General features: G+C 40.8%; 1 protein-coding gene across 4 annotated transcripts in view; it reads left to right on the forward strand.

Moving 5' to 3' along the window:
• The first annotated feature begins 14,211 nt into the window (after positions 1-14,211).
• USP15 (ubiquitin specific peptidase 15) overlaps positions 14,212-26,155 on the forward strand; it is a 55,205-nt gene continuing 43,261 nt past the window's right edge. For all 4 annotated transcript variants that reach the window (XR_010910038.1, XM_060777541.2, XM_060777542.2 and 1 more), the window contains exons 1-2: positions 14,212-14,507; positions 25,921-26,048. Coding sequence is in view for 3 of the 4 variants with exons in the window: in XM_060777541.2 (XP_060633524.1) it covers positions 14,239-14,507; positions 25,921-26,048 (397 nt within the window). In the remaining variant the exon portion in view is untranslated. The remainder of the gene's footprint in view (positions 14,508-25,920; positions 26,049-26,155) is intronic.

Genomic DNA, 26,155 nt, shown 5'->3' on the forward strand with positions numbered 1-26,155 from the left:
TTTACTGTTCCCTGATGTGTCTCTGCAATTAGCCACTCATTGTCTTTCAAAATTATATAGTAGAGATGTGCGATCGATGAAAAAAATGTTTCAAAACTCATTACAAAATTAGGCGACACTGGCATTTTGTTTCTAATGTGTCTTTAAAGTATTATTAGTGAAAATTTTGTTACTATAACAAGAGTAACGAAATTTCGTTGCTTTTAATTTTAGTAATTGCGCAAGTGGGGAAACTTCAGGAGCTTTTTTCTCCCTCATTTTAACAGTCATTGGAGTGAAACTTGCTATAATGGTAAAACATATTTGCTACTGTTAGTCCATCAAGTTTTAGAATATTTCACTTATGCATGGATTTTTGGGGAATTTTCAAAGTTTCATAAACAATATTTTTTAAAAAATCTACAAGAGCTATCTCCTTAAAAAATTTTTTACAATGACACAAGATAACAGGAGATCATTCACATCATAAGTACAAATTTAACAAATTTGATATGACTTATGATGACTAATGAAAAAATGCACACCCCTATTATACAGTATTCTTTGAAAGCTGCATGATTTACTTTTTCTTATATTCACTTTAAACAGTGCATTCAAATTCCTTCAGCCAAATTTGTTTGTTTACCCAGACTAGGAAAGAATTTCCACTTTAAAATACAAAGAGAAATATGCAGGTTGTAATACATACAGCAAGGGCTTGTCTACACCAGCCCTATAACCTAAAGTGGACCAGAAGTAAAAACTGGATATCCAGGGACTTCCAGTCCTTAATGTAGGGTAAACCAGGTTAAGTCAGTTTAGCACCATGTTAAGCAAAGCTGGGGAATGCTCTGGGGTTATTTTAATCTCTATAATTTGAAAAACAAGACTGCGTCATCCTGGGCATAATATGCCTGAATTTTATATTCTGTGCTGGCTTTTAGTTTATTTTCAGGTGAAATCATATGTATATATTTTATCCTATAAAGTTCTTAATGGTCCGATATCAGGTTATGTGGGATTATTTCCTTCCATACATGCTTGTTTGGCCCCATTAATCCTTAGAGGCCATTGTCTAGAAACCACCAACATCCATCAACTCCCATTATTTTCCCATTGCCCCCAAACCCCACCAATACTTAAAGTTGGACATGATAGGTGTGTGTGCCAAGTTTGGTCCAGATCCATTATTAGTGGTCTTTACATTATTCTCTGGATGGAGGGGAACTGTAACTCCCATCATCATTTAAAGTTTCTTATGAGAAGTATGTATGCTAAATTTGGTCCAGATCCATCATCGGTAAGGTTCTCAGTGGTTTCTGGATATGGGTGGATTCCAACCCCTATCATTGGGTCAATCCTCCCCAAGAGGGCCATGATGGGTATGTGTGCCAGGTTTGGTCATGATCATTATGTGTGCCAGATCCATTGTTGGTGAGGTTTAGGGCAGTGTAGATCCAGCCTACGTTTCAGGGGGAATTGACTCAGCATGATGGGAGTTGTAGTTCACTCAGCATCCATAAAGACCTGTGAACCCCACCAATGATGGATCTGGATCAAACTTGGCTTGCATATCCATCATGACCAACTTAAAGTGCTGGTGGTGTTTGGGGCGCAATAGTGGAGAATGATGAAAATTGTATGCTGGGTCAATTCCCTTGAAACATAGACTGGATCTACACTGCCCTATATCCCAGGATCTGATCCCAGATTATTTGCTTATCTCAGATTATCTGGCATCATAGATTCATATAATTCAGCTCAAAGCGGATTATCTAGGATTGGCTCCTGGGACGTAGACCAATGTTGATCCAAACGTAGATAAGAACAAAGAAAAAAAATATTTTCTCAAGGAAAAAACTGGTGTCTAAGCTTCATCATGCATCTGCCTCATAGGATAAACGTGAATGAGACCATTGTAGATAGAAGCAAAAGAATGAACCTAGTAGATATTACTTCCCTCCCAAACTTGAATTTAGGCATTTATAGTGCCATGTTACCCAGAAATAGAATTTCTTATAGTTTAGGTAGGGCAAGACAATGGTACCTTAACATAAGTAGCTGAAGTGCAGTTGTGAAGCTACATGTGACTCCTGAAGATTGCTTTTGGGGGGGGGGGGCTGGTACCTCTGGATTGCTTAAAGCTTATAAGGACGTGTTAGAAATCAATTGGTGAGTGTGTTGACTGTAAAATGGTGAAAGCTGATTGGTTGGACTATGCCCTGGGAGCTAGCTGAGCCTGGGAGTTTTGGCAACATGAGTTGTTCCGGAGCATAACAGAGAGGGACAGTTCTTGCTTCATGAGCTGCTGGAAGGAGATCTTCCACATGGACACCGGAAAACAATTTAAATCTTTCTCAAAGGACATTGTGTGAGTCAATGCAACTGATCACATAATTGTATATATGTTCTTTTGCATTCCAAAGAGTAAACTACTTGTACTTTACTGATCATCTGCATAGCATGTTTTCTTTCTCTGGAAAGACAGTGTGTGGACTGATAAAATGTGAACTACGTGTGATTTTCATTACGCCAAAAAGCTTACTTCTACTAATTAAAAAGGGGTGCATTACAGTAGTACCAATTCATTTATAAATATGTTGCAATCTCACCTAACTATTTTAGCATTAAAATACTGTTTTTGAAAACCATAACTTGACTTTAGACTCCTGTTTTGGTCCAAGGACACTGAAGCTGTCCATTCCTGGTTTAATTTTATGAGCTTCACAGAAAGTCAGCAAAAACATTCTTGCATAAGAGAAATACTAGAGACAGAGCCTTATTCAGCTTAAGGCAAAAGTTCTTCCAAGAAAATAATAATGATAATTAGCAAACTTATCGAGAACACACATTCAAAATATTTAATTATTGTATTTCTGGCTGTAATACATTTCATAGTTCAGTAATGTAGCCAGAGTTATACACCCAATAATAATTATATCCAGATAAATGTGTGTTCTAATGTTGGTTTTGTATCCGTGACTATCTTTCAATATAATGTTATTCACTACTCCATAAAATCATTTTAGAGTAATCATCACTTGCATTCCACCTGGATTTACCCCATAAATTCCATTAATTCGTTTAGTTCTGTATTCTCTCCGTCCTTTTTCCCCACTGACATGCCAATGTTTCCATTTGCTTTCATTTTGCATGATACTGTTCTGCATTATTAATTTGTTATATTTAATCTTTACAGGTTTAATTTGTAAAATTAAAAAGAGTTCAGTGGAAATAGGGTTAAAACTTCCAAACATGGGATTTTATTATATATCAATACATTTGACCTTATCAATGCACTTTATGCTTTCCATTTTAATATAGCTTCTAAGTTGTTCTGGACTGGGCATAGTTTTTTTGCCCAAACTGGTAAACAGTCAAGTTAACAACAATGGAAGACACAAAACATTTTCTTTGATTACATCCAGATACAGAGTTGACCTGTCCTTGCTGGCTAACAGCTCTAAAACCTTAGAATAGGAAAAGAATAGGGCTGTAGAAGCATGTTCCAGAAGCATTCCCTCCTGATGTTTCACCCACATCTATGGCAGGTATCCTCAGAGTTTGAGGGGTATGTTGGAAACAAGGCAAGTGAGGTTTATAATATCTATGGAATGTCCAGGGTGGGAGAAAGAACTCTTGTCTACTTGAGGCAAGTGTGAAAGTTGCAACTGGCCACCTTGATTAGCATTGAATGGCCTCGCAGCTTCAAAGCCTGGCTGATTGCTGCCTGGGGGACTCCTTTGTTGGAGATGTTAGCTGGCCCTGGTTGATTCTTGTCTGGACTGGAATTCCCATGCTTTTTGAGTATTGCTCTTTATTTAATGTCCTGATTTTAGAGTTTTTTAAAAACTGGTAGCCAGATTTTGTTCATTTTCATGGTTTCCTCCTTTTTGTGGAAATTGTCCACATGCTTGGTGATTTCAGTGGCTTTTCTGTATAGTCTGACATGGTAACTGTTAGAGTGGTCCAGCATTTCTGTGTTTTCAAATAATATGCTGTGTCCAGCCTTCGACAACACATTAAACCTGTTTCACTTTGTTAATCTTGTTTAATATTTTAGTCTAGTCAGATAATTTTTATTGTTTTAACATTTCAACTTGTTTGCATTTATTTTACTTGTACCCCATCTAGATACTTTGATAGAGTGGAATAGAAATAGTTTAATTAATAAAAATAAAGAAATAAACCTACAATGGCTTCAAAGTACAGTGAAGGGGATTCCACCTGAATATTAGGAAGAACTTCCTAACTGAGAGAGCTGTTCAGCAGTGGAACTCTCTGCCCTGGAGTGTCGTGGAGGTTCCTTCTTTGGAGGCTTTTAAACAGAGGCTGGATAGCCCTGTTAGGTGTGCTCTGAATGCGACTTTCCTGCTTCTTTGCAGAGGGTTGAACTGGATGGCCCACGAGGTTTCTTCTGACTCTATGATGCTACTTTTTGGAGTTCAGCATGGCATTAATTCACCTACTCTGAAAAGCCAGTGAAGAAAAAAGGAAGTAAGAAAGATTTTGTTTTGAGGGCTTGTGAAAGACAAAATATGTGCACAAAACCACAGTAGAAGAGAAAACAATACAGATCTAAAAGAGCACCATCTCTGATCTGCAAGATATGGGATTTCTACTACTTCTAGCGGGGGTGTAATATGTTCATCTTCTACGATGAAAGCCCCACTGACATTAATAGCTATCAAGAGCATCAAGAAAGAGGACTCAGTAAAATTAATTGAGACACTATGTGCTGCTCTGCCACAGAAGACTTTATTGTTTTATTAAAACATTTAAATTCTATCTATCAGGGCAGGGTACAGCAATAAAACTAGTTTTATAGCATTAAACATGATCAAACAATGGATGGAGATCCACAATCCTGTAGTTCATAACCAAAAGCCATGAATTCAAATACCAGGAAAAGAGATTCTGCCTAAATGTTAGGAAAAATCTCTTAGTGGTAAGAGCTGTTCAGCAGTGGAAGATGCTGCCTTGGAGTGTCATAGAATCTCCTTCTCTAGAGGTTTTTAAGCAGAGGCTGAATGTTGGGAATGCTTTAATTGGGTGTTCCTGCATGGTAGGATAGCCCTTGGGATCTCTTCCAGCTCTATAATTCAATGAATCTATAAACTTGGCATTCAAGTGAGGCTAGTGTCAATGTGAAGAAATATAATGTGCAGATTTAATAAATGTGGATTTGATATGATATATAGTTTGAATGGAATTGTATGAAAGTTGAATGAATGAGAGCTAATAATTTTGAAGACACCATTCTAAAAGTTTAAGGCCTGGAAAACAACTACTGCTTGCTGGACTGTAATTAAAACTTGCTGCTGACATTGATAAGAACTGTAACAAATGATTATCTGTTGGCACTTTTGAGGAAAAGCAACATGTTTACATCTATTAATCAGAGACAATGGTTCATTAAGTCAAGGAAATGTTTGCAATGTTAAGAAGGAAGTCAACACAAGACCAACACCAATCAGCCAGAAAACTGAGTCAACATCTGCCAGAAAACTGAGATGAAGACAGGATGTCTCAGGATGGAAAACATCTTATCAGTAATTTACAACTTTAGGACAACATCAGCAGAAATATTGCTATATAAGAGAACTTCTAATAAAAAAAATTATGACAGACTAGAGGAATCTGGTTCACCCGATATGCTCTGCTCCGTTGGGAAGGAGAGAGATAATGTACCTAAGGAGAGTGTCAGATCTGCTATGGAAAGCTGGATTCTGTATACTTTGGGCTCCTTTTCTCAAGGAAAGAGGAAGGATTGTGATTTTGGAGTCTTAGATCTTGTGCAGGGAGTCAATTTCCGCTGTAGGGAAAACACAGATCTGGTCCTTGGCATTGTGCTTAGGGAAATGATGCATTCTAGAAGTTATAGAAGTTTTGGAACTATTCATTGGCAGATTTGCAAGGAAGCAGTCTGGCCTGAGAGATGTTCTTCTCTAGATGACAGCAGGAGGAATTGTGGTGTATGCATGCTGATGGATGAATGAATATTTGTGTGAATGCTGAGTGAAAATGTAATTCCCCCTTTTTGTTTGTTTATTATCCAATGTAACTGTAAGATGTTTATGAATTCAATGTAGTTACATAGACTCTATATACCTGTATGTCTAGTGTAGTTCTTTGTCTAAATGTTGTTCTGTAAAAGTTCTGATACCCTTTCTCTTGATGGAAAATTGCCATAAAAAGAACCTATGCTTTAAAGTTATTGAAAAGTTATTCATAACATCAGCACCAACAGGGCACTTCTTAGGGAAGAGAATATGACAACCAGGACACCATAACAAGGAAAATCCTACTTTATATTTCCACATTATGTATTGCAGGAGGGACATAGAAGGACCTCCATGATGTATATCAGTGCTCAGGTAGGTATGGATAGGAAATTCTTCTGTGGAAAGCCGATGATGTTCCTCTCTGTAACATTCAGCATACTAAGCAGGCTACTTCCATTCATCAGGCTGTAAATGTAAAGCAGAATATATCTTCCAAACAATTATTCAGATAAGAACTTGGTCCTCCACAATTAAAAGCATGTTAATGTCTATGACATATTACATTTAGGTTCTCTACAGATGCTTTTGGATAATACTTGGCAACTCCTATTCAGGAGTGTATGGTACTGTTGATTTTTTTCCTCCAGGCTAAACATACCAGTTCCTTACAGGGCTTGAGTGAGGAAGCACTAGGCAGACTTGGCTTCAAAGCAGTCAATTATGGCTCAAGGAGGCTGTGAAGAAGTGCTGCAGGGGAACAGAATGTATCAAAAGGCAAAGGCTTGCCTCTGAGGAGATTCAAACAGGGTTTGAAGCTGACAGGGTGTTGAGATGACACAGGCAGGAGTTTGAGATGATAAAGACAGTGTTTGGGTTTAGATGAAAAAAGAGAACTACCTAGAATACTGGGGGTTCTAAGGAATAGAGTTGAATAAATTTTCTAGTTTGTTCAATAAACCAATTCATATTTTTTGTTTTAAGCCTGTCCCTGGCTGTCTGTCAAGTTTGAATAAGAGTCAGGCCATGCATAACAAACCCACCCTACAGCACAGCTACAAGTCCGCATTTACAGTGGTCACCCTGAAGACCCATAAACAAATGCAGCAAGGGAATAATTGGATGAACAAGGGCAAGGTGAATGACAGGATTCCTAGGGATTGTGGTTGTGGGGCCAGCCTGGGTAAAGGGATCTGTCACAGACCTTTTGCCAATTTCAGTCATCCTTCCCTGGGCATAGTCCACCTTTCTCAGAACTTTATCACAAAAGGTAGTAAAAAGCAATTGCACTAGGATAATAGTACCTGTAACTGGTACTGAACACATGTCATTCTGTTTCTCCCATTGCTGCTTTGCATTTAAATTGTTGGTGAGGCGCATCTTTTCACTGACAAGTAAAAACCCAACAATGGCTCCCAATATCACTACTTGAGCGAGTACCTGTGATTCTCCAATTCTCCTCCACTCCATCCTTCCATCCCCCTTTCCTATTGCTTTTTCTAAGCAGGCTGGGTTCGTTTTATCTACAGAATAGTGAACTTCAGGGAAGGGTGATTGGAGGCTTAGAAAAGTTAGCACATTTCATACCAACTTGAATCATCCCTTTGTAAATCCCTCTTGGGCCAATCGCTTCACACTTCCTTCTACCCCTGATCACCAGAAGTGGGCCATTCAAATAGAGAGAGAAAGACAGAAAGGGACCCATGTCTGCCTCTCCAACACTTTTTTAAAACTCTTTTTTTTAAGTTGGAAGGACTGATTTTGCAAAGCCTACAAAAAAGCCAGAGTAGAGCACAGGAAGAGAAAATAAGACAGGAAAAGAGAGAAGCAAAGGATGAAGGCACAACAGTGCAATTTCAGACAGATATGATCATTTTCAAATAGTTACATTGCCAGTATGTTCCCATTTTCTTCAGCAATGTGATTGTGGCAAGGTTCATGTGATGAAGTCCTGATTCTATGGTGAACTGAACTGGACTTTGTACATCAGTTGACGTCTGACTAAAGGAGTTGGTGTCCTACCATTTCTTATATATGTCAACATAGCCTCAAGTTGCATTCGCTTTTTTTGTACTACCACACTACTGACTCCTGCTAAGCTTAAGATTGTTGTCCAAAATCTTGGGCTCTTTCCTGGTGTGCAGCAGCTCCAAATCAGCCCAAACAGATTCACACAGCAGTACAGAAATCAGTTTATTCAGCTCTGGTGAGAGTGGACACTGGGATCAGTTTTCCAATCCAGTGTGGTTTCAAGATACAAGCATGGGCATTATAGAGAAAAACATGCACATCTGGTGACATGACAAACCAAGGAAATTGGGGAACCTTTTAAGATTTCCAGTGTCATTGGGCAAAAGGCCTTGTCTGTTCCCGACTGCTGGTTGCCTAGAAGTTTAAACATCTGTGATTCTCAGTTTCTAATTGGCTGAGCAGTCTGGCAGGAATTTCAACAAATTGCCATCGGTTGCATTTGAAGCTTATCTGTTGCCTGTTGTGGGAGGGTCCAGGAATAGAATTTGGGCATGACTGAGAGATAACAGGTCCTTGAGGAGATTATCTGAGGCTACAGTTCCAAGGTTTTGGGGTAATGGGATTCCCAGGCACACTGATGGGTCATGTGATTCAAAGACAATGGGTGCTTAGGTACCCTAATGGGCTCTTCATATGTTACAAAAGGGGCAAGGAGGTGTGTAAACAGATTTTCAGTTCTCACTGAGTTTAGAATCGTTGTAATGCAGGAGATTGGTCAGGACCAATCCCCACTTATAGTGATAGTGTGGGTAAATGTGTGGCGCTTATGCCGTCTTGGAGCCAAACCCCTGTGGGAGGCTCCATGTAGTTATAGGGTTTGGGAGAAAGTGTAGAGTGGAACCTCATAAGGCAATACATTCGTTCCTTGTTTTTGTGGTCTGTTTTCAACAACAAGATCATCAAAAATATATATCACAGAACAAGCTTATCCATGCTTATTACAAAGTAAACCCCTTTACATCAAAGTAGGCTTACCCTCTTGTGTAGTGCTTCCCAAAATGGGTGATATTGCCCCCTTGGAAGAACTGGAACTATTCAGAGTGGCAATAGTAGTCCGGGGGACAACTGAAGTGCGGGGAATAAATATAAGGATGTAGTGGAAACATAAAAGAAGAAGAAAGATAAAAACCATTCTTAAATGTTTCATCTGTTTTATAACATAGTTAAAGTCATAGTGGGTACTTTATTTTCCAAATGAATATGCAAAATGTAAGTTGTAACTGCTTAGTGATCAAATCTCTCAACCGGTCTTAACAGGCAAGTGTTAGCAAGCAAGCATGTTGCTCACTGTTGGAAGAAACAGCATGCACTGGCAGGAACACGAGCATATAAGGAGTTGATTACAGTATGATACTATAAACAGGCAACATGTATGAAATCATGTTGTGTGACAAGCGGTTAATAATAGTGCAAGCACAATAAGTATTTCAGAATTTTAAATCATGTTGCTGACAAAATAGAGCTGAACACTAATACACTGTTGCACCAGGTTCATATTTCTCATTTAGGATTATTTTTGATGTTATTCATAATTTTTATTTTAACATTATCCTTTGTAATTTTAACTTTTTGTGTGTAGTTGCAAATTTTATTATTGTTGATTTTAATAAATACTAGTTTTACAATTTCACGTTTCAATTTTTCTTTACTATGTTGTAGGATGTAGGTAAAATATAAATACATAAAAGAATGCAAATTTGTCACCGTATCTTCCTGTGTGTTTGTATAAAGAAAGACAGCTTCCACTTCCAGAGATCACTGTGACTGGACCAAATTTGGCATACAGACTCCCAATAACCAACAGAAAATATTCCTGGCAGAGGGGAAATTGACCCTGGATGATAGGAATTGCAGTTCTCCCCACATTCAGGGAAAACTTCTAGAGAGCACTGGGAGGCAATGATGGAGGACAATGAGGGGTATAGTTCACCCATATGCAAAGTGCACTGTTAACCTCACTGAGAATGGACCTGGACCAAACTTGGCATACATATCCATCATTCCCAACTTTAACAGGTGGGGGGTGTCACCTGCTATGATCGGACTTGTAGTTCACCAACATACTTATGCATTATCTAATGTGTCCAGTCATAAAATTCAAAACCAAACAATGCCTGTTTCTAATGTTTCTCCTTCCTAATGACCTTACCCAGGCATTGCCAGGTACTGAAGTGAATATTTATATAAAATTATTATTATTATTATTATTACTAATTTTACTCTTATATCCTGCCACCATCTCCCCAAAGAGACTTGGGGCGGCTTACATGGGGACCAGGCCCAGTCAACAGAATTAAAACATAGAACAGTAAATTATACTGCATTACAATAAATTAAAACAAAATTGTTCACTTATACAGCATTATTAAAATGCATTGTTCTTTATAGTGAAGTAGCCTAAAACAGTGGGTCCTCCCAAAGTTGTAAAATCTAAAATATGCCTGTATACATACACCTAGGGAAGGAGGAATAACAAAATACAAAGCTATACAACTACAAAACAAATCATCAGATAAATTAAAAACAAAAACAAAACCACCAATATAATACAAAGCAAACTAATAAATAATAATAATAATAATAATAATAATAATAAACTGACCGTATAGGCAGACAGAACTGGGAGGACAAGGAATAGTTCTTCACATCCTAAGAGAAAACTGTCCTTCATATGATTTTACTGTTAACGATTTTATCAGAGGGTTAAAAAAGCACTTTGCAAAAGAAATTCCAAACCTTATCATCAGACAAAAATGTAGTAATATGTGTGTACTATGCAGATCTCAACTTCCTAAAGCTACATTTCAACCCTTAGTCTGTTTAATTTTGTAAGATCTTGGTATTACAATATTAGGTAAAGGCACCTTGTTGATACACTACAGACTGCCTAAAGCTTTAAAATTTAAATGGTATCCAATTCATGATAAAAGCAGTTGAATGGGATTGATGAACTAGAAAGAGTGATGAGAGAATACTTCAGTATATGATTATCGCAGGCAGACTTCTGGAGGTTGAAGAACACTGCTGAAAGTAAGCATTGCAGAAATTGACAAACTGTCTACCAATTAGAGGAAAAAATATAGTACAGTTTTTGAAATATTGGAAGCCCTTGACACTTTTTGGATTTGATTACTAATGGGTTGTTTAATAGAATGAGTGTAACATTAATTCTATTGAGAAGTTGGATGTTCTATAACCACAGAAAAGACCTCATCCCATTAGGAGGGGAGCAGCATATATCCGTGACATTATGTCCGGTTGGATCCACATAGTTATTCCCCGTAGTAACCTACGGATGTGAGAGCTGAACCATAAGGAAGACTGAGCAAAGGAAGATAGATGCTTTTGAACTGTGGTGAAATTCTGAGAGTGACCGTGAGAAGATCCAACCAGTCCATACTTCAGGAAATAAAGCCCAACTGCTCATTGGAGGGAAGGATATTAGAGGCAAAGATGAAGTACTTTGGCCACATCATGAGAAGACAGGAAAGCTGAGAGAAGACAATGATGCTTGGGAAAATGGAAGGAAAAAGAAAGAGGGGCTGACCAAGGGCAATATGGTATCCTTGAAGTGGCTGGCTTGACTCTGAAGGAGCTGGGAGTGATGACGGCTGACAGGGAGCTCTGGCGTGGGCTGGTCCATGAGGTCACGAAGAGTCAGATGCGACTGAATGAATAAACAACAACAAAGCTTTAGAAATTAAATCGTACTGTTTCTCAGATCCCATCACACATTGTTCCTTCTTGTCTTTTCTTCCGAAATAATTCATTTTCAGATTTATCACACAAGCAAAACCAGTCTTGTCCTATGTGCATTCTACAAAGAAACTGCTACAACAATATAGTTGTAGTTTAAGTCCAAAACACCTGGAGGGCCCAAGTTTGCCCATGACTTATATAGATTGTAGTAGTTTATTTTGTAGCATGCTTGCTTGTATGTTTGAAATATGTCTTAGGGCCCTTTCACACAGCCATATAACCCAGATTATCAAGGCAGAAAGTCTCACAATATCTGCTTTGAACTGGATTATCTTGAGTCAACATAATCCATTGTGGGGTTTTATTCAGCTGTGTGGAAGAGGCCTTAGTATACACAAATCTTAATACAAATTTCTATATCAATATTTAAAAAAACTAGCTGTCCCCTGCCACGTGGTGCTGTGGTCCACATGGGGGTTCTGTGTGGAAGGTTTGGCCCAATTCTGTCATGGGTGAGGTTCAGAATGCTCTGTGATTGTAGGTGAACTATAAATCCCAGCAACTACAACTCCCAAATGTTAAGATTCTATTTTCTCCAAACTCCAAACTCCACCAGTGTTCACTTTTGGGCATATTGAGTATTCGTGTAGAGTTTGGTCCAGATCCATCATTGTTTGAGTCCAGTGATCTCTGGATAATAATAATAATAATAACAACAACACTTTATTTGTACCCCGCTACCATCTCCCCAAGGGACTCGGTGCGGCTTACATGAGGCTGAGCCCAAATACAACAATACACGCAATTGTAACAACAATACAAACAATTAAAATGAAAAAAACATGGACAATAAGATATGCAACATTAACAATAAGACAACACACAATTAAAACTGTGGGAAGGACCAAATATAAAATTAAAATTGAAAATAATGCTGGAGCATGGGCGAAAAGGTGGTAGTGGCATTTGTGGAAAATATACAAGCAGACCTAAAATGTAAAGTGCTTCGGAGGACAAAGTGCTATGGGATCATTATTCTGGGAAGACACACTGGAACAACCATGTCTTCAAGCTCCTTCTAAAGACTGCCAGAGTTGGGGCCTGCCTGATGTCTCTAGGGAGTGAGTTCCAGAGTCGAGGGGCCACCACCGAAAAGGCCCTCTCTCTCGTCCCCACCAATCGCGCCTGCAATGCTGGTGGGATCGAGAGCAGGGCCTCTCCAGATGATCGAAGAGATCGTGTGGGTTCGTATACAGAGATGCGGTCACGCAGGTAAGCGGGCCCCAAACTGTTCAGGGCTTTGTAGGTAAGAACCTGCACTTGAATTGGGTCTGGAAAATGAATGGCAGCCAGTGGAGCTCCTTGAACAGGAGGGTTGACCACTCCCTGTAAGGAGCCCCAGTTAACAACCTGGCTGCCGCCCGTTGGACCATCTGAAATTTCCGAGCCGTTTTCAAGGGCAGCCCCACATAGAGTGCATTGCAGTAATCCAGTCTAGAGGTGACTAAGGTGTGGACCACCTTGGCCAGATCCGCCTTCCCGAGGTACGGTCGCAATTAGCGCACGAGTCTTAATTGTGCAAAGGCCCTCCCGGCCACCACTGATGACTGAGCCTCAAGTGTAAGTGATGAGTCCAGGAGGACCCCCAAACTGCAGACCTGTGACTACAGGGGGAGTCCAGCACAGGTTGCCACCCTATACCCCAGTCTGGTTTACGATCGACCAGGGGACCTGTCTTGTCAGGATTAATCTTCAGCTTGTTCGTCCTCATCCAGACAGCCACAGCGGTCAGGTGAACTACAACTCCAAAACCAAAGGACATTGCCCACTAAACCCTTCCAGTATTTTCTGTTGGTCATGGGAGTTCTGTGTGGCAAGATTGGTTCAATTCCATCGTTGGTGGGGTTCAGAATGCTCTTTGATTGTAGGTGAACTATAAATCCCAGCAACTGCAACTCCCAAATGACAAAATCAATTTTTTTGAGTGAAGGACATACATTGGGTTGTTAGGTGTCTTGTGTCCAAATTTGGTGTCAACTCGTCCAGTGGTTTTTGAGTTCTGTTAATCCCACAAACGAACATTACATTTTTATTTATATAGACTAGTGCAGTGGTTCTCAACCTGGGGTCCCCAGATGTTTTTGGCCTACAACTCCCAGAAATCCCAGCCAGTTTACCAGTTGTTAGGATTTCTGGGAGTTGAAGGCCAAAAACATCTGGGGACCCCAGGTTGAGAACCACTGGACTAGTGGGAGAACCCAACAGAATCCGCCATAGAGGCGCCTTCCCTTCTCCTACAGAGCGCGGCCATTTTTGACTCTTCCCCCTCCTCTCTGCTAAAGCCGCTCCTAAACCGGGCTGTGCCCAACCGCGCATGCGCGTCCCGCAGAGGGCGGCGCAGTCCTCCAAGCCGCCTGGAGTCGCTCTCTCTCCCTCCCGCAGACCCTGCGCGAGGCCTCGCCTCCTCCTCCTCCTCCTCTTGCTGCCCCCTCCCCTCCCTCCCTCCCTCCCTCCCTCGCGCCCATCCATGGGGTTGCCGAAGTGGGAGGGGGTCGTGGAGGGCGTTTCCCCGGTCGCCGCGCGGCGTCACTCCCAGCATGCAGCGCGGCCCGCTCCTGCCGCCGCCGCCGCGCCTGTCACCGCCGCCTCCTCCTCCTCTGCTGCCGTCACTTTCGCCGCCGCCGCCGGCGCCGCGGGGCTGGGAGACATGGCGGAGGGAGGCGCGGCGGACCTGGAGACCCAGCGCTCGGACATCACGGCGCTGCTCAAGACGGCCCTCCGCAAAGGCGACACCTGGTGAGGCGAAGGGGAGAGAGAGGGAGAGAGAGAGAGGAGGGGAGGAAGGGCGGGGGTTGGAGGGCCCTCCTGAGTGACAGGTGCGCGCGACTCCTCCTGCTGCTGCTGCTGCCTTTTCCTGGTTGCTGAGGGAAGCACTCCTCCCTTCCTCTAAGGGAGGAAAAGGGCTTACCTTGCTGCCAGGTGGGAGGCTTTGGGGCTCCCCATTCCCCGCCCCGCCCCCATCCTCCCGCTCTCAGGAGGGCCTGGCTCGCCCCATTGCTTCAAACGGGCCCCGAAGCAGGGTGGCGTGAGGAAATGCGTCTGTTGTGCTGGTGTGTTTTCTAGGCAAGGCTTCTCAGCCACAGCCTCCCCTCCCACCAGTAGCTTCCACGCTGAGGCCTGTGTTGCCGGAAAGGGCCCTCTCACACTCTCTAGGGTGGAGTATCCCTCACCCAAGGATGGAGAACGAATGCAGTTCGGCACCCATGTAACTGCCATGGCTCAAGGCTCAGCTGTCATTAAGGCTAGGGTTATGTCAAGGCAGAAAATCTCACAGTATCTGATTTGGACTAATGGCCCTTCCACACAGCCCTATCTCCCAGAATATCAAGGCAGGAAATCCCACATTATCTGAGTGGGGACTCAAATATCCCAGTTCTAAGCAGATACTGTAGAATTTTCTGCCTTGATATTCTGGGATATGGAGCTGTATGGAAGGGCCCTCAGAATATCCAGGCAGAAAATCCCACAATATCTGGTTTGAACTAGGGGCCCTTCCACACAGCTCTATGTCCCAAAATATCAAGGCAGGAAATCCCACATTATCTGAGTATGGACTCAGATATCTCAGTTCAAAGCAGATATATCCGCAGTTTGGGAGTCCTCTTGGATTCATCACTTACGCTTGAGGCCCAGGCTTCAGCGGTGTCCGGGAGGGCTTTTGCACAATTGAGACTTGTGCGCCAACTGCGACCATACCTTGTAAAAGCTGATCTGGCCAGGGTGGTCCATGCCTTGGTCACCTCTAGATTGGACTACTGTAATGCGCTCTTCGTGGGGCTGCCCTTGAAAACAGCTCAGACATTTCAGCTAGTCCAACAGGCGGCGGCCAGGATGTTAACTGGTGCTCCTTACAGAGAGAGGTCAACCCTCCTGTTTAAGGAGCGCCATTGGCTGCCGTTCATTTTCCGGTCCCAATTCAAGGTGCAGGTGCTCACCTACAAAGTCCTAAACGGTTTGGGACCTGCCTACCTGCGTGACCGCATCTCCGTTTATGAACCCACACGTTCTCTTCGTTCATCTGGAGAGGCCCTGCTCGCGATCCCACCTGCGTCGCAGGCGCGTCTGGTGGGGACGAAGGACAGTGCCTTCTCTGTGGTGGCCCCCCAACTTTGGAACACCCTCCCCAAGGACATCAGACAAGCCCCTACACTGGCAGTCTTTAGGAAGAGTTTGAAGACCTGGCTGTTCCGGTGTGCCTTTCCAGAATAGGAAACTCCAGCAATATGTCCCAGAAGCACTTTATCAGAGATTTAAGATTGTCTGCATATTGCACTTACCCTAAAATCCTACATTTCACCTGTCATACTCAGCACTTTTTAATATGTACCCATTACATTCGGCCCGGCCCTAGTTTTTTGTGTTATGGTGTTTTGTTTTTATTGTTTACTGTTATTGCTTAATGTTTTGATTTGCTTTATAATGTTATGTGTATTGTTATGCTGTTGTTTTTATTGAGGCCTTGGCCTTTGTAAGCCGCATTGAGTCCTTCGGGAGATGTTAGCAGGGTACAAATAAAGTTAATAATAATCATAATAACAATAATAATAATAATAATAATAAGGGATTTTCCTCCTTGATATTCTGGGATATAACGCTGTATGGAAGGGCCCTCAGAGTATCCAGGCAGAAAACTCCACAATATCTGCTTAGAACAGAGTCCACCCTGCCATTTGTTACATCCCAAATAGATTACTGCAACGCACTCTACATGGGGTTGCCGCTGAAGACTACCCGGAATCTCCCAACTAGTCCAACGCTCAGCAGCCAGGTTGCTCGCGAGAGCACACAACCCCCCTGTTACACCAGCTCCACTGGCTGGCGATTAGCTTCCGAGCACAATTCAAAGTGCTGGTTTTAACCTATAAAACTTTACACGGCCCAGTTTACCTCTCTGAATATATCTTCCCCTATAAACCATCAAGGACTTTAAGATCTTCCATAGAGGCCCTGCTCTCCATCCCACCACTTTCGCAGTTGTGCTTGGTGGGGACAAGAGACAGGACCTTCTCTGTGGTGGCCCCCTGGCTATGGAACTCTCTCCCCAATGAGGTTAGGTCTGCCCCCTCCCTCCTGACCTTCAGGAAGAAACTGAAATCCTGGCTTTGGAATCAGGCATTCGCAGATTGATGGATTGACTGGTAAAGACTAAGAGTTATTGGACCATAATGTTTGGATTGAGTTGGATGATGTTTTTAACTCAGCGAACTGTCTTTTATATGTATTTTATAACTTATTTATTATGTACGTTGTTTTTAAAATGTTATTTATTGTTTAGCATTGAATTTTTGCTGTTGTTAGCCGGTTTGAGTCCCTCCACAGAGGTAGAGAAGAACGGGATATAAACGTTCTAAATAAATAAAAAATAATAAAATATAATCCAGTTCAAAGCAGAAAATGTGGGAATGCGTGCCTTGATATTCCGGGTTATATGGCTGTGTGGAAGGGCCCTGGGTTATCTGGGTCTTCCCTGCCATATATTCCAGTTCAAAGCAGATAATGTGGGATTTTATTCTGCTGTGTGGAAGGGACCCTAGGGCCCTTCCACACAGCCCTATATCCCAGAATATCAAGGCAGAAAATCCCACAATATTTGCTTTGAACTAGATTATATGGCATTGTGGACTCAGATAACCCAGTTCAAAGCATATATTGTGGGATTTTCTGCCTGAATAATCTGGGTTATGTGGCTGTTTGGAAGGGCCCTAGATAAGAGCATGGGTCCACTTTCAATCCGGTGTCTGTCTCCTGCAGAATTCTGGGGCTTGTAGTTTAGCGGGGCGGCTTTAAACTACTCATCCACAGAGGTCCTGGACCTGACTATTTATTTATTTACTTTACTTTACTTGTATACCGCAGTTTCTCAGCCTAACCGGCGACTCAACGCGGTTTACAACAAGGATAAAATCAATCACGATATACAATTTAAAACCACAAGAGCACAATATACAATATTACACAACAATAACAACGCAATGCATCTCATAACTAGAGTCGTGATCCAGATTCGTCGTCCATATTTCCATTCCTGTAATCGTCACATTCATTGCACTGATTAACCAAATGCCTGTTCAAACATCCAAGTTTTTAATCTTCTTTGGAACACTAAACTACAAACTCCAGAATTCTGAATGAGGCAGAAACTGAATTTAAAGTAGATCCGTGCTCTAGTTCAGGCATGGGCAAACTTCAGGCCCCTGGCTGTTAGGAATTGTGGGAGTTGAAGTCCAAAACACCGAGAGGACCGAAGTTCGCCCATGACTGCTCTAGTGTGATGAGGCTGTCATGGTGCATCTGTGTTGTAGAATGAACTTTTAACACCTTTTGAATGGCCAAGGCTCAATGCAATGGAGTTATGGGATTTGTAATCTTGTAGACCCCACTCTGACTTGGCACAATGCTTGGCTTAGGGTGCATTCGTGTTGTGTAGAATAAATGCACTTCAACACCACTTGAACGGCCAAGGCTAAGTGCAGTGGGATCATGGGATTTGTAGTCTTGTAAGATCTTCCCTGACATCACTCTGACGGCCCTGGATCAATGCTTGGCTTAGGGTGCATCTGCGTGGTAGCATGAATGCCCTTCAACACCACTTGAATAGCCAAGGCACAATGCAATGAAATTATGGGATTTGTAGTCCTGTAAGGTCTTCCCTGACACCACTTTAACTGCCATGCCTCAGTGCTTGGCTGTCATTGTGTCTTAGGGTGCATCTGTGTTGTAGAGTAAATGCACTTCAACACCACTTGTACTGCCAAGACTCAGTGCTAAGGAACCTTGGGATTTGTAGTCTTACAAGGCCTTCAGCCTTCTCTGCCAAAGAGTGCTGGTGCCTAGCCAAACCGCAGCTTCTATGATTCCATAATGTAGAGTTAAAGTGGTGTCAAACTGGGCAATCCACTCCCTGATAGCGGCCCATAACTTTACATTTGGATGGATCCTTCAGTCAGTATCATTTTGGTTTCTGCCACCCTAAAATAACGCTAGGAAAGTCATAAGGTGGAAGGTGGTCCCGGTCAGGGTTGGCTTGACGCACCTTCCTCTTGGCACATTTCTCCCTTTCACACCCTATTCGTGCTTCTTCGAATTCTGCAGCAATGACCTCCAGTTAGAAGGATTGGCTGGTGACTACTGGAAGAGCACTTTGGTTTTCTCAATGTTCAATGAGAGGCTGAGCTTCTTGTATACTTCTGCAGAGGTATTTAGAGTGGCTTGTAGGTAATCTTCTGAATGTACACAGGCTATGTGATCATCAGCATATTGGAGTTTTATAACAGATGTTGTTATGACCTTGGTTTTAGCTTTCAGTTTGCTGAGACTAAATAGCTTGCCATCTGTCCTATGGATGATTTCCACTCCGATGGGAAGCTTCCCATCAACAAGATGAAGTATTATAGCAATGGAGATGGAAATAAGGTTGGGGCAATAACACATCCTTGTCTGACACCTGATTCCACTTAAATGGGTCACTTTGGGAGCAATTGATGTCCAAGACTATTGCCATCATGTCGTGGAGGAGCCTCTACAACGGCCACAAGGTATGGCCATGATCACTAACCTAGGTTGCTGTAGAAATCAATTAGACAAAATGAGGCAATGGGTAGGTGGCTGCTAGTTTTGGTGAGGCCTAGAATCACACACACTGTGCCTCTAAAACACTTAATTGGTGGGATGCACAAGTGAAAAGAGGTTGTTGCATTCATGGCCCTGCTTATGGATTTCCCAGGGTAAGGAGCAGAATGTTGAATTCCATTAGGCTTTGCTCTGATCCATCAGGGCTCTTTTTATGTTATTAAATACATGGGAATTACTATGTTAAATTTTGTACCTCAGTGTGCTAAGTCTTGAAAAGAAGAACATTTTAGCATATATTGAGTATGAGGTGTCTTTATAGAGACCATAAAAAGCTTATTTCTGAAACATGGAAAAGCGTACATTCTGGAGGTTAAAGCAACAAACAGCTGCTACAAAATTGTTGTCTCAAACAGGTTTATCAGAAAGCTTGAGGGCCAGCTATGTAAAATTCTGAGAAATGATGTTACCACACAAATCATAATAGCACATGGCTTGCTGCAGTGTGAAACCACTTCCATCCATGGGGTACATTTTTTGGACTTTCACACATATGTGACATCCGAGTCTTTCGAGAACTGTTGCTGGATAGGATAAAATCCTATAAACCATATATCTGCCTGGACATAAATCCCATAATTTTCAAAGGGATTTGTCCTTCTAACAAGTGAATTTAGGACTTGTTGATTGGAGAGTTGATTGGACGTTTTCATTGGAATTCTTCAGCTGTAACTCTCAGCATTTTTAAAATTCTGTCAATTACTTTCTTTTTAGCAGTTGGGCTGAACTTCTGTCCTGTGTATCTGCCATGCATAGTGCATTCAAAAGTACATGGACATTAAAGCTTACTTCATATGTAAGGAACTGAATAGGCAACAATCTTGAACCTTACCCTACCTTCTCTTCCTTGTGTGTCCAGCTTGAGGGGACACCTATTGGTTTGTTACATTAATTTTTCATGGCGTTCAAACTGGAAAATAGAAGTTTAAATCCTGCCCACACACTTTTCTGAAAGTCAGAATTTGGAACAATATTAAACCATAGTTTCCAGGTGCAAAATGTCATAGAAAACTGAAGTTTCTTCTTGAGCAAGGCCGCAATAGTTTGTTAGAGTGGCACCATTATGTCTGAATCAGGTCTAACCTGTATTGTATCTCATCTCAGTCAAAATTTTAATAAGTCTTGCACAATATGCTATTCCCATCTCTCTGTAGTGCAAAAATAATACATACTTCAAAATCTTGGGCAATTCATACTTTAAGAGTGAATGTGAAGTAATATTTAGTCTTGAAATAGTCTTTGAATTCAAGTCACAATACTTTTCTTCTTAGAAGCTTCTAGTCTTATCAGATATATCAGTGTGTTCCTAATATCTTAACTTAATGCTTGTTGTCTTTAAAGGAGAACTCAGGCAATTCACAAATCTGAAGCTTTATATTAGTATTTATTTATTTCACGTCAAAAGTATTGCATACATAAGTATAGAACTGATAAAAATAGAAAGAGCACAAGCGGCTAAACAATTTTTGACCAAAACTGGGGAACAGTGACTGCATTGTCTGTAGCTTTAAACAATTCTTCCCCTGTACATGAGGTAGGGCATTGTGGACAAGCATACAGGTGCAGATATCTTTGTTCTGCTCCACAGTCACACAAGATGGAGAATGACTAATTATTAATTCACCATAAGGAGGGAGGGCGATCAGTGAAAACTTAAAGTGGAGGGATTTAATAGGTTTCCAGTTCAACAATTAGGAAATCATATTGGTCATAATTGAGTGGCATGACTTTCTAGATGTATTATTTTTAATTTGGAATGTATATTAAAACCAGTATGAACATGCAAAAAAATCTTGCAATATAAATACAAATGTTTACGGATCCACCCAAGATGGAATAATAGTACTGTAAAAAGTTTTTGACTTGCCGGGAAATTGAAATATCAGGCAAAATAGAGTTGGAGAAACACCCTTTTCTTCCCTTCTCAGAAATCTTTATTCTCTGTGCCTTTGACTGTCAACCACAAAACTGAGGAATGTATTGTCATGTATGAGTGGAAAGTTACTGGAGTTTGGGAATAGAGTAAAGTGTGTCCTTTCCTGTTACTTTACTGAAATTACCTTGTATCCATAAGGCAACAGAGTTTTAATGTCTTGCATTCTTCCAGAGCACAATACTCACCTTTAGGATATTTATTAAATTTTCTTAGCAGCTTGACCAGACTAGTTGTTTTTCTTATCCTACCCTCCTCCTTTTTCTTCCACCTTCTGTGTTCTTCAACATTTTAAACTTTAAACACTTGCTATGCCAGTGTAGGGTCTTCTTCCCAGATTGCAGAGTGGAGGGCTGTACTTGGGATAATCTAACGTCTCACTACTCTGCAATGTGTACCACTATTAATATAGGGTGAGTATTTTCTATACAAAATACTTGGGACCACAAGTTGAATTTTTTTTAGATTCTAAAATATTGGCATTTGCACACATGTATATCATGAGATCTTAGAGATATGACCCAAGTCTAAACACGAAATTCATTTGTTTCATATACACCTTATACACATAGCCTTAAGCTAATTTTGTGCAATATATTTTTAATTTTGTGCACAAAGCAAAATGTGGATAAATTGAACTACTGAAAAGAAAATCCAGGAAAATCCAGGAATCAGCAAGGGTTTGAAACTGCAAGGCCATTCAATGCTAATCAAGGTAGCCAGTTGCAACATTTACACTTGCCTCAAACAGACAAGAGTTCTTTTTCCCACCCTGGACATTCCACAGATGTATAAACCGCACTTGCCTTGTTTCCAACAGACCTCACAACCTCTGAGGATGCCTGCCATAGATGTGGGTGAAACATTAAGACAGAAGGCTTCTGGAATATGGCCAAACAACCTGTAAAACTCACAGCAACCAAGAAAAGTGTCATTTTTCAATCCACCCATGTGGAGAATTTTGCAGTATTTTGGTTTTTGGGAGTGGATAAAGGATGTTCAACTTATATTACAAGTTAGAGCCAGGGCTGGAGTTCATGTCAAGTCTTCAGAATGTGATTTGGAAGATAGGGAATGTGGCATTGAAATTAATAACACTTGGACTGTTACAGTACATATGAATGTTATGGAACAGACCAATTCTCAGATATCTGTGTGAGTGCTTCTAATCTATCTGATGAAATTGAGTGGCAGGGCTTTACCCTGATTGTGCTGGCATTATATTTCTGCCCATTGGCTTCATCTGTTTGTTTCTTTCCTGGATACTTGCCACAGAGCAGTACCCAATGAAGCATCAATCCATAGCCATAACTTTGAGTACTGCTGATTTATAGCAGTGCTCTGTGTACCCATGCCTGTTTGCAAGCCATTGGCTGTAATTCTGTGGGGAGTTTCCAGGAAACTGCAAATACAATAATAATATGGCACAAATACTGTAGCAGTCCTTGGCAAATGTTAGTGCAAGATTGCTGATCCACCACATCAGATAGTTCAAAGAACAATCAATATGTGCTTTCTTCAGTAAGCAGGGCAGTTTTTTGACTGCAGTTCCCTTCTGTTGTACATTTTGGAATGGTTGGTCTGAAGATTGTTAGCAGTGGGCACTCATGAACAACATACATTACTTGCATAGGAATACTTTAGTGTCCTCAGTATCATGGATGTGTGCTTGCTCACAGATATTAAAAACAATCTTGCTAATAATGTTTTTGTTATTAACACTGTGCAACAACAGTTAATAACAAAAGATATCTACTGTAGACAGATATATTTAAAAGGCTGTAAAGTGTAGTAGGGAATTTTCTTGATTATTGAAAAAATAATTTCATTATTTTTAATTTGGAAATCAATTATTTTTGAACAGCAGACTAGAAGTATCTGTAATAAATTTTCATGCCCTTGCTGATATAAATTTAATTATCCTCATGAACACGACTGTGAAAGTCCTTTGTTCTTATACAATAATGAATTACTACTAATCAAAACTCAAATAATAATCAAGAGTTGATTTTTGGCCTCATTTGACCTTTCTCAAGCAAGCAAAAATAGACATGATGATAGCTTTTGTTTTATTGTGGGGACCCTTGTTGGACAAGCGGAAGTGAATCTTGAAGAAGCAATGAGTAGTGGTTCTTTTATCTGTAAGCACATGTGTCCATCTGATACAAAGTTCACAAGGGTACTTTATGGATTTCTATTATGTATGTAGATTGGTACTTCAGTGGCAATGTTTAGAACTCCCATTAGAGACATGGGACAATACAGACAGATAGCATTTGTGTCATAACAGGCATAGTACTATTGTGAATCTAATACATGATACAGTAAATGCGTTTTTACATTTTAAACACGCTTGCAAGTGAAAAACAATCTGTGATTTGCTATAAGGTGATGTTGTTATGGAAGCTAACCAGTCATATTACCAAAGTATCCCTGTATTCTGATTTTCAGACAGTTTTTAACAGACTTGGAAACATTTTGTAGAAGTATTTGTATGCTCATGTCCTATCCCTTGTTATAGTACAGGCAAATGCTAGCATAGCACAGTAGTATCAGATTATTTTGACATGTAGATTCTTGCATTACATGAAGAAAAAAAAAGCATGGATTGCATATTGTGCTACTTTTCTGCTGTGACTCTGGTGACTCTTTCTGAAAACCACTCTACAAAATATATCAGGGTAGCTTTTTGTTAAAAAAGAATATAATAAAATACAAAATTAACAGAGCAAAAGCCAGGTCAAAATTCCAAAGTAAAAGTCCTTATCTTTAAAAAAGAAGAAGAGGGAACAGTAGAATTGAAAGAGCTTCACCTGATTCTAGCCTAGTAACATTTTACATTAGCCAGGTGACCCTCCTTGAAGGACAGAAAAAGCTTACTTTATGCTTTGTGTCTGGGAAAATTGCTGTCACTACTTCCCATGGCCTGGCCTCTGTTGGGTATCATAGGAGCAGGATACACCATGGAATTGTGTATACCAATGCAGAGAAGCGCTGCTGCACCAAAAGAGATGTTGTTTTATTTATCTCAGAGTAGCATAACCTCATAGCAACATTACATTGATCCAATCATAATTGGAGTGCTGCTTTAATTGCTTTAGCCACTTAGTTTCCTTTCAACTTCAAGAGGCACAGAATAAAACATTCTTAAATAGTCTGGGCTGTTATGTTTCTTTTTTCATTCAACGTTGAGAGGAGGTCTAAACAACTGGGGCAAACAAACAAGGTCAGTTGAATAACTCTCCTAGAATTTTGACATCTTCCACATGGCAGCATCATAGAAAAATTGTAAAAAACACAAAAGATAAGTTTGGATCCCTATAGGATCCTATAACTCAGGTGGCAGTGTGGCAAGAAAGAAGTCCTTCGAACACTTTCTGGAATCTGTTCCCCTGATAGTCAATGGAGCCAATGGAATCGGTTTTCAGATTGAAAAGCTTTTCTAAGAATGTATCATGGGTAATAATGGAGTGTACACACACATTTGGGGCATGGTGGGCTGCAAGGGCTCTTTTGTGGATTTCCCCCACTCAGACAGAGACAGAGAGAAACAGAGAACTAGCAGAATCAAGTGGAATGTTTTCTCTGCTCTGAAACACTTGCTTCATCTTCTATTCATCAATTGTTTCACACATGTGTTTTTAAACACCTGTTTAAGTGTGACCAAGATAATTTTAATGCCAAAGTTAGATTTAAAATTTGTTTTGGATTGATCCACATAATAATTCCCAGTGATTCTGTAGCAGCCATTTACCCAGGGTTATGCATTCTGGCCATGGCATTACCTGCCAGGGAGGTTCAGGTCATCAATCTGAGTAAAGTTGCTGCTGCCACCTCCAATTTGCCCTTTAGCTGAGGAGGAGGAAAAGGGACACTATATGTTTGTGTGTATGTGTGTGTGTGTGTGTGTGTGTGTGAGAGAGAGAGAGAGAGAGAGAGAGAGAGAGATCCATTCTCTCAATGACTTCTGATGGAAGATCCCTTTCCCCCATCTCCAACCTATCCAACATATGGCTGTTTGCAAAGTTGCATTGGAATGCATGCACATGTACAAATGTTGCCAGGTAGCTCCATTGCAAGTGAGATCTCTTCCTTTTGAGTTTATTTTGCACATATGAAAAGGATAACATCACACCAGCAAAAGCAGATAAGTCTTTAGGATACATTTAATTCCATCTGTCCAGCTCCAGCTTGCTGAGGGCAGAGTCCTGTTGCTGGCACAAATGGCACACAAGATGAGCAGTAAATGAAAGACAAGAAAAAAAAAATCTGGCATGGCACATGGGTTTGGCAGCTGCCAAGCTAGGAAGAATTCTCCCCATTCTTTCTTCCTCTGCTTGCTTTTTCCGAGCCTATACTTTTCATTAATATTGCTGCTATCCTCTCTTTTTATATTTTCTCTCCCTTTGATTTCTTTCTCTTTTACACCTGTACAGCAGGGTATGCCTGCACAGCAGTATAGTACAGGTCAAGTTTGGAATCCTGTTTGCCATCTTGAATGGCAAAGTTGGAAACAATTTGACATTTTGAGTAGTTAATACACCTATCTATTGGTCTCTAAAACTTGGATTTTCTCTTCTTTTCAAGGTATTTAGTGGATAGTCGCTGGTTCAAACAGTGGAAGAAGTATGTTGGATTCGACAGCTGGGACAAATACCAAATGGGAGATCAGAATGTTTACCCTGGTCCTATTGATAATTCTGGACTTCTTAAAGGTAACCAATGACTTTCAAGTGTTTAAAAAAGAAGGACCCTGATGTTTCTCAGTACTATTGTTTATTTTTGTAGTTTCCTCACTTCAAATCAGAAATGTATGTTTTGG

The sequence above is a fragment of the Anolis sagrei genome, chromosome 5, assembly GCF_037176765.1.
Source record: "Anolis sagrei isolate rAnoSag1 chromosome 5, rAnoSag1.mat, whole genome shotgun sequence".
NCBI classification, from domain to species: Eukaryota; Metazoa; Chordata; class Lepidosauria; order Squamata; family Dactyloidae; genus Anolis; species Anolis sagrei.